Source organism: Crocodylus porosus, unplaced genomic scaffold (assembly GCF_001723895.1).
Source record: "Crocodylus porosus isolate Cpor-Errol unplaced genomic scaffold, CroPor_comp1, whole genome shotgun sequence".
Taxonomy (NCBI): Eukaryota; Metazoa; Chordata; order Crocodylia; family Crocodylidae; genus Crocodylus; species Crocodylus porosus.
In genome coordinates, this window is record NW_017728926.1 from 2170398 (window position 1) to 2179698 (window position 9301).

General features: G+C 49.5%; 2 protein-coding genes across 11 annotated transcripts in view; one reads left to right on the top strand and one right to left on the bottom strand.

Annotated features, from left to right (window-relative positions):
- The window catches only part of KCNAB2 (potassium voltage-gated channel subfamily A regulatory beta subunit 2), a 104477-nt gene extending 103890 nt beyond the window's left edge, over nt 1-587 (bottom strand). For 4 of the 5 annotated variants that reach the window (XM_019541186.1, XM_019541184.1, XM_019541185.1 and 1 more), the window contains exon 1: nt 58-132. The gene's annotated coding sequence lies outside the window, so the exon portion shown is untranslated. Of the gene's footprint in view, nt 1-57; nt 133-527 lie in introns of those variants that run through there. The other variant, XM_019541182.1, reaches the window with a different exon arrangement.
- Nucleotides 588-699: 112 nt separating this feature from the next.
- The window catches only part of NPHP4 (nephrocystin 4), a 103832-nt gene continuing 95230 nt past the window's right edge, over nt 700-9301 (top strand). For 4 of the 6 annotated variants that reach the window (XM_019541170.1, XM_019541174.1, XM_019541173.1 and 1 more), the window contains exons 1-3: nt 700-772; nt 2642-2721; nt 5194-5367. In XM_019541170.1, coding sequence (XP_019396715.1) covers nt 5233-5367 — 135 coding nt within the window. In that variant the 5' untranslated portion in view covers nt 700-772; nt 2642-2721; nt 5194-5232. Of the gene's footprint in view, nt 773-2641; nt 2722-5176; nt 5368-9301 lie in introns of all 6 variants that reach the window. The other 2 variants (XM_019541171.1, XM_019541172.1) reach the window with 2 other exon arrangements.

The window sequence follows — 9301 nt, forward strand, 5'->3', positions numbered from 1 at the left end:
ACGCTGCAAAGCGCTCCGGGCAAGGACCCCGCACCCCCCGTCGCGGAGCCCCCGCACCTGGCAGCAACCGCCGCCGCTCCTCTCCGCGCCGTCCCGCGCTGCCCAGAGCATCCTCGCCCTCGTGGGGGAGAAGCCCCGCCCCGCGGCCGCCCATAGGCCGCTCGGCGCCGCCACTCACCGCTACGCAAACTCCCGGCGCGGATTGGCCGAGGCCGGAGTCTTCCTCTCATGACGAGACGGCCGGCGCGGGAGCAGGAGCGGCTCGGGGCGCCCCCTCAGCTGAGCCCAGCCCGCCCCGCCCTTCCTGTGCCGCCACGCTAGAGTCGAGTCGCTCCTCTCCCTTCCCCCATGCCGCCCGCCCGCGAGCTACGGCCAGTGCCCCGGGGCGCCCGCGCCTGGCCTCGTGCCCGCTCCCGGGGCCTTCCCAGGCCGCGAGTGCCGGGAACTGCCCCGGCCACTGAGTGCTCCGGAGCCGGCGCCACACGCGCCCGGGCTCCTCTGCTAGCCTTGCCCCACGCCCCGCTCACCGCAGCGCCGCCGCCTTCTCCCGCCTGCTGCAGCTCCGCGATGGGGGCGCCCCCCCCCCCCCCGCTGCGGAATCCCATCGCCCTGGTAACCGGATGCCAAGCTCCGGACTAGACCATTCCGGCGGGGGAGCCAGAGCGGCCGGGCGCGGCGGGAAGGGGAGCGGGCGAAGGCGGCGGTCAGGGGCTGCCCCCGGCCGGGCGCTTAGTTCAGCCCGCAAAGATGGCTGCGGCCCCGCGCGCTGCAGGTAACTGGCAGTTTGTCAGCCCGGCCCGTGTCCTGCTGAGCCCCGGTGGGCAGGGAATGGGGGCGTCCACACGGGGAGGCCCACGGGGGAGTTGGGTGTCGCGACAGGTGTCGGGGGGTCTGGCCCGGGCCTCCGGGCAGGCGAGGAGGGGAAGCGGCCCCGGGACCCGCCCCTCGCTGCGGCGCTGGCAGGAGCCCCCGGGCCGTTGGGGGGGGCAGTCTGCGTTGAGCGGTCCCTGGGGCAGGGGAGCCGCGCTTGCTTAAACCAGTCCACGTAGCCTCGTCTTTGCCACGGGCTGTCAGTAAAGGGCCCGCGGGGGAGCGGCCGGGTGCGGGGGGATGCCGCGGGGCCGTCGTTCCCCCTCCCCTTCATTCTTGGTCCAGTCAAAATTTACAATCGACTGCCTGGCGGCAGCAGCAACATTTCCTATTTAGGCAACAGCCAGAAAGTCGCTTGATTTTATTGTTCATTATAATCTACCTGATTCCTTCTAAACTCCTAATTCCAGGCCATTAACGCTCTTCTCTCCTTTTTTATAGTCTCCATGTCCCAGTAATCAAGCTCTCCTTTCTTTGGCAATTTTGCTGTCCCTGGTAATATAGCTCCTATTTCAAAGTCCTGGCTAAAAACATTAACTCAGGTGTGGAAATTACTTTCAGTGAATCATTGGATGCACTGTCAAGATGCCCAAGAAAGCTAGATTTTGTTTAATGAATCTGAAAGAGAGATGTACATTCAATCCTAATGGCTACAGGACTAATGCAGCTATATCCTTTGCTTATGTTTTTGCTTAGTTTGTTATGTTTTAATACACAGTATATGATATAGCAGATTAATGCACAGTCCAATAAAGTTAAATTTATTGTTCCTTGATCTTAAACTGAGTGATATAGCCTTAGGCCCTTAGCATATTAGTAAAGGTTCTAGTTTTTTTTCCTGGAGAAAAATATGTATTATGTTATATGTGAAGGTGCACCACACCATCTGTGCCCCCTCTTGAAAATCCTAGATCTGCCAGTGAAAGCTGCTGTGGGGTGGAAGGGGGGGCCACGTGTCAAAGTGTTTTCATTGTTCCTTAGAGAAGATACCGTACACTGAGGTTTTCCAACTGGTTCAGCACCAGTGATGGTGACAGCAGAGCAGCATTAGCACAGAGCAGACACTGGTGTGGCAACCAGAATGTCATCAAGCCATGTTCCAGGGAGCAGAAAGCAACTCTGACACTGTCAATTCCCAGTCTTATCATTTCCCTTAAAGACCCAGCAACTGGAGTCATATGATTGCATCAGAATCTTTTATTTCTGTGAAAAAAGTTCCCTTCCCAATATTGATTATTTATAAAACCTCATGCATTTTAAGTCAACCTTAACAACCTTAAGAATTGCAGCAGATGCATGAGACTGCTACTGGGTCATTAAAGAGTCCTGGATCACAGGTAGCCCTAACTCTGTTCCCATTGCTATCATAGTATAGTTGCATTCTTGTAGCAGTGATGGGAATTTTGAGTAAAACTGCTCATGACAGCATGGTCCATGTCGGTCAAAGAAACCACCTTTTGCCCCAGGAGTTAGTTATGGCTTGGTCCCATCTGGGACAGCAGCCAAAAACCTAAGCACTCTGATGTCTATGAACAGGGGATGCATTTGCTGTCAATATCTGATAGGGAAAAAGACCATTTTCCTACAATGACCATCCTTATTATAGGCTTCAGAAGGCTCAAGCTTCAGGATGTTGCTTGCTTCTTTTATAAAATTGTGTTTCATGATCTTACAGGAGGTTGCTACCTTGGATATATTATTCTATGTTGTAGTAGGCCCTTTGTTTCTGGACACTTCAAGAACAAGTATTTTTTTTTCCTCCCATGATCAGATCCTATAGACTAAGGTACAAGCAATACAGCTCTCACCTGGCAACGTGAGCAAAAGTGAATTTCAAAAAAGTTCTGGCAGGTAAATGCTTTTCATATCTTTACTGCTGTATGTCTTCATGGTAATTATTCTTAAATTACCTCAAAGAGGCCCCAGTTGTCTGGTCTCCATAAATGAATTTCCAGGAGAGAAGCTGGGAAGTTTGGAATTGTGGGATTTCCCCTCCCAAAGAGGGGACAATTCTTCCATTGGGTCCATGTAACAGGTAGCAATTTCAGGCGACGGACATGACCCACAAACCTTCCTATACCTAGTCAAGGAAGAGTATGGAGAAGTGTGACGTGGTTGTCATGAGTCTGGTTTAATCATTGGCCTGCCCACCCACCTCACCTTTGCTGTAATAAAAACAGATGTTCCTAGGTGGGAGGCTGCCCATTTAATGCCCTGATGCCAAGGATGTAATGCACAGTTCCATACCGTCCCTACACTGTGTCCCATGCCTCTCAGTTGGAATCACTCTGTGGCTCAGGCCCCACTATAGACCTCACTACACTTACCCAACATTCAGATCTCACCTGTATCCCTGCTTCTCAGGCTCCCCAACCTCATTCTGGGCTGTAAAAGCTCCCCAAACCCTTTTCCCTCTCAGCAGTGGCCCCCTCTGGGACCTTTGGCCACACAGGCCCTGGCCTTGGTTCTAGGGCAGTTGGGAGTCCAGACCTCTGGCTCTGGCCATCCCTCATGGTGAATGCTCAGGGCCTATGAGCATTCTGGTCCTGGCCTCAGCTGTGACCAGTCAAGGTTACGCTGGTTAAGTTATTGAGCCACTTGCCCTTACCCTCCCCTACAGATCCACTTTCTTGGGCCCCTCTAAACACAGCTTACTTAATCACTAAGGCTCGCCTATGCACAGTCCTTCAGGCCTACCTATGCAGACCCTACTTTATACAGCCTTCTTACTAGGGAGGCACTGGTGTGACGTTTCCTGGGTACCACCACACCATCCAACTCTAGCAGGGTGTTGTTTTAGGTCATTCCCCAGGACCAGAGACCTGCTCCAGCCCCATAGTTCCTACCCTTAACCTCCAGGTGTTCTGGGAGCAGCAGCTCCAGCTGGGCAATGTTACTCCAGCAGCAACTGCCTGCTTAGTTCTGAGGGCCTGTGTTTATAGTGAGGCTACTCAGCCCCATCCTCCAATCCAGGAGCCTTCTTGCAGTCATGTGACTGTTTCATTAGGCCGCACTGCACCCCATGGCTGCTCCACAGCCTGCTTAAGCCTCTTAAAGTGGCAGTTACCAAAGGTGCCTGCCAAAAGAACAAAAGGGAAATTTGTCCCCAATTTCTAGTAACAGACAAAGGTACTATTTAGAAATAAGCACATATTGTCTCCTGATACCAAATCAAAACTCAACTTTAGTGCTCTGTTACTAATGGGGCCACAAGTGGAACGCAAGCAAGACAGTTTCACTGAGCAATCTCTTATCTGTCTAATTACACTGCTCCATTACTGTAGTAGTTCAGGGAAAGCAACTGACTTTCCTAGTCACTCCAGGAGTTTGTGGTAGAACTAAACTTGAGCCCCACTGTACAAAGTTCAGTTTTTTGCTTTAACCAAAAAATCAGCTCAGACTTCATCCCTGGTTAAGAATCATGTATTAAGAACTGAGGGTGCTTTTAGCTCTCGGAACAGTAGGAATGCTGTACAGGATGAAAAAAAGGCAGCTTAGCTTCGGACATCATGGGTCTGTTATCCTGGTCTGTCATAGAACTTTTTTACTTCCATTGTAGCAATGCCTACCCCACATGGCCACATTTCCCATCACAAGGGGGCTGAGGAGTACACAGACACAGGAAGAAACAAGGCCTCTGTCCTAAAATACTGGAAGACATCAGTCTTTCCTCAGCATTGCTTGTTGTAGGACAACCTCCATAGCCCCATTTTTGCTTCCATCGCAGTGTGTGCCAGGCAGTTTCTGTCAGACATGCTATAACAGAAATTCTGTCCTGCCGCAGCTTGTAGAGCAGGGTTTACTCCACCTACTGTTTTAGCCCCTGTAATCCAGAGTTCCAGTGGCCAAGGGGCTCTATCACATAATTTCATACTGGGCTGTGTGTTCTGTGAGAAATAGCAGAAACTTGCAGGCACCAGCTATGATGCTTGGTTGGTGGGTAACCTTTCCTATGAGGCAGTATTCTGTGTTCTCCCACAATGAGCTCAGCTCATGCCTCAGGCTCTCAGCCATCATGGGCAAGCAGTGCCATAAGGACTCAGTGCTCCTGAATGACCTCTGGCAGATGCTCACAGCTGCATGCACTGACTCCCCAGGGAGTCACGTCTAGCTCCTTGCTGGAAGGAAAAAGGGGAGCACGGGCACCACATTGCCTGGGGGAAGAGCTCAAGAAAGCTTTATTGATTTAAAAATTAAATGTTAGGTAACTTATATATAAATTCTCCATTGTGTTCTGTTGTTCTCATCCCGGTTTGAAGTTGGCAGGTTCTGAGCATGCATTTCCCATGATGAGTTTTATTTGTAGATGAATGTTCTCCGTAGCAGGTGCCTGGAGGAAGACGTGACCTTTTAAGCAGCAAGATGAGTGAATGGGAAAGGGTTTTTGTGCAGAATCTGACTGTCCCTCCACACTCGCAGAGGAGACGGCAGGTCCGGAGGGAATCAACAGCATTTCAGTGTGTCCTGAAGTACATCGAGGGGACTTTGATTAAGCAGGTAAAAGGACTATTCTGTCTCCCTTCTGGCTGCACAGTCCTCATACCTGTCTCTTTCTGATTCAAGCATTTTAATACTCAAATTTTTCACAGAAATAGCCGAGTTTTAGGCTGAGTGTGATAGGCACATAGGAGGTCCTTTAACCCTATCCAGTGGGGACTGCCACAGTTGCCCACTTTACCTCCCCAGGGCCAAAGGGTTTTGGCCAGCCTTGGAGGCAGGCTTGAAAGATCTGTCTCACCCTTGTCACCAAAGAAAAGTCATTTGAAAATAAATGTGGTTTTTATTAAGAGATTTTCAATGCGGCAAAACAGTTTGTCTCTGGCTAGCAGTTCAGCATTTTGGTTCAGTGCCATTAATTGCAAACACCTGTATTCGCACCATATGAAGGCAGCCGTTGAGGTTAGATCTGTAGCCCTTAATGCAGAATCAAATTAGTGTCCTCAGCTGAAGAACACAACTTTGGGAGAAACTGACTTTTAAAACAGGAGAGGGCATACACCTGTCTCCCTTAATTCTCACATGCAGTGATTATGGAGGTGAGTATTCTGCTGGAGTCAGTCAAACTCACAAGTAAGGTAGGCACTTGTAAATATCCATGCACCCTTGTAAACATATCCATACATTACAGTTCCCTGCTCTTGGGAAAGATTTGCCTTGTCTGCATAATTGTGACAGGGGGCAGCTCTTGGGGCTGGATCTCCCGCTGGCCTGCCCACCTGTTTCTATGGGGCAGTCTACTTAGTCTTTCCTGCCAAGATTTGCTGTTCTATAAACTGTTGTTATAATGCGGGAGACTGCCTATTATAGCCCCGATGCCAGGGGGTGCTATCGACAGCTCTGAGCTTCCCCTACACCGCAGCCCATGCTTCGCAAATAGCATCCAGATTAGTATTGCTCCCTGGTTGGAGACAGGAACAAACCCAGTCCAATGTTGGGCTCCACTCACCCATACATTCATACCACCTCCTCTCTCACAGGGGTCTCTGGCATACCGCCCATTACTGGACCACACTCCACTGTGCTTGCTTCTTGAGTGGCCCCTCTTGGGCCATCAGGCTTTGCTACTCACATACTGGCCTGGCCATGCAGTCCTTTGTTTCCCGGGAGTTCCCCTACTCTACGTGGTCCAGCCTTGTGCCAAACCCTGGGCTAATTCTGTCCCAAACCCCTTACTGGGCAACTCTATACTATGCCCCACCCTGGGGTCTCTGTCTCGTGCTTGCAGCCAACTTCTCACGGGACTGGCCCTTGCACTGGCCTTCAGGCTTACTCCCCTTTGGCCTTACTCAGCACTCCCCTGGGACTGTCCTTCAAGCCTACTCCTACTTCAGCCCTACCCTGTGTGGGGCCTCCCAATGCTCTACACACTGCCCCCTCTGAGGTCTCTGGGACCTGCATCCCTGCTGGGCTCAGGCACCTACACGTAGGCATACCTGGCCCCCGCTATACCCCCAGCTCTCAGAATTACCCAACAGACAGCAGGGGCTAGGGTTAAGGCACTCCTACCAACCTTTCATCGGGGAGGTAACTGGCCTGGCACTTCCTGGGGGCTCCCATGCCACCAGGCCCCCCCTTCCCTGGCAGGGTGTAGTTTTAGGTCATGCCCATGCCTCCTGCTCTTACTTCTAGATGTTCCATGCCACACCTCAGCTAGGCAGTGTTTTTGCCTGGGCTGGCAGCAGCAAACTGCACACTTTACATACCTAGTGTTCCCAAAATGGCTGCCCTCATCAGGCACCTGGTAGCTGCCTGCCTCCGCCCATAAAGTGGCAGGCACCCAAAGATGCACTGCTACAATAATGCTCAGTCAACATTTGGTTAATAGATTGTATTTTGGAGAGTCAAGCTGCTAACTTATTCAAGTTACCATTTACTGTGTAGCTGTCCATTACTAAAAGCCTGTACAAGCCATGCTCTCACTTGTGTTTATATACCTTTCTCATTTGGTTAAGACTCAGCTTTTTTGAGGCAAAAGGAAACAGAGGTGAAGATTGGTTTCTGAGGCATAACTCTGGCAGAAAAACTCTTCAATAGGTTGGTTACTCTAATCTGGAGAGAACTTTTGTCACTGCATTTCCTAACTGGAAAATTGGGTGTAGTAGATCTGTAGCGATAGTGAAGGTTTTCATCAGATATAGCAGTGTTCTGCTTTCAGGAGTGTTTCCAAAAGAGAAAAAAAGAGTTGGATATATTATGCTTGGGCTCTGGTAAAAACATAACATGATGTACCATACAGTTCAGTGGGTTAAGGCATTGTGCTACTAAATAATGTAGAATTACTAGATCATTAATATTCCATTTGAGAGTGTTTCTCTACTCTTCCAGAGATGATGACAATATCGGAAATATGAAGGGGGGCTGGTAGTTTAAAAAAAAAGAGCTTAATTTTGGCTATGCTAAAAAACTGACTTGCTTTTATTTTTTTACACATTTTTGGCTTTGGACCTGAACTACAGCTGTTCTGGTTTCGGGCCAAAGGACACAGAAGGCTGAGATTTCCAAAACAAACTGAGGTAGTTAGCCATACGGTATCTCCTAGCAGCATGAATAGGAGTTGTGTCTAAATCCCTTAAATAGAGAGTTCAGAAATTCAGCTACAGTCAAATGCTAATTTTTAATACCGACAAGTATCTGGAGTACACATGTCCTTAAGCATTAAGTGTTTTGACATTTGCGTAAATCAATCCTTATTTTTAAGTAAGTTGTTATGTATGTACACATTTACCTGTTTCCAGATTTCTGATTTACATTTTGTGTCCTGCTTGAAAAAGATCCAGGCACCTTCAGGACGAAAATCACTGTGGGCACGTCTAAACATTCATTAATGCTCAGTAGTTACTGTGCATTGAGTTTAGTACTTGCTTAATGAAGTACTAACTAAATGTGCAGTAACTACAGTTACTGCACAGTAGCACTGGCACATGGTTTTTTAATGATACTTACTATGCAGTAGCCTAATGCTACTGCACAGTAGTGTATTAGCACGCTATTTGCCCAGCACACTACTGCACAGTGTTATTAGGCTACTAAACATGTCGTGTAGATGTGCCCTGTGTGTCTGTCAAAGGAAAGGACTTACTTCTCTCTTAGGTGGAGGGGGATGCTACACTGATATTTCCACGCTCAGTGGCAGTGCTGTAATCCAAGCAAAACCTCAGGGTTTCCAAGCAAAGTTACAAGGAAAATTTGTTCTTGAAATTCAAGTGTGAAAGCGGCTTCCATTCACTGAACAGCTCCTGGAAGGCACAATTTCTAAAAGCAGATGTTTCCTCTGTTCCCCAAAAATGTCACCTGAGGTTTCTGCTGTACTCCAGGAATATTAAAGGAGCAGAAATTTGGAGAATTAGCAAAATATAAGTAGAGCCAAAAAAGCTATCCCAAATGAAAAGGTAACAGGCTCAGTGCAGTAGAAATAGGTTACAAAGAGTGGGTGTGTTGGAGAGGGGGAAAGAAAAGACAAATTTAATAAGAGTGATTGTAATTTATGAGGCCCCTATTTAGAAAGCTCTTAAGCATGTATTTTAGGGGTGCACCAGTTGAGATTTTTTGGGCTGATACCGATGGCCAATTTTTAACAATCTATATTGGCCGATACTGATCCGATTGCTGATATGCAGCCAGGCATCTTGGAGACCAGCATCTGGCTGGTAAGTCTGTTGTAGGGGAAGGGACAAGGGAAGAGGTGTGGAGGTGGGGGCAGATTGAGGCCCCAGCGGTGAGGCCACTGCACACACCCCGGGAGGGCATGAGGAGTATATGCCCTCAGATCTGCGCACAGGGCAAGGGTGAGCTGCCAGGGTGGTGCTGAGCTCTTCCTGGCAGGGGGCTGGGCTGCGCTCAGGGCAGGCGGTGGCAGCACTGGGGGGGTGGGGGACGGGCAGGCTGCAGCCACCCCATAATTCGCTGTAGCTCCCTCCTACTGCTGCTGCCT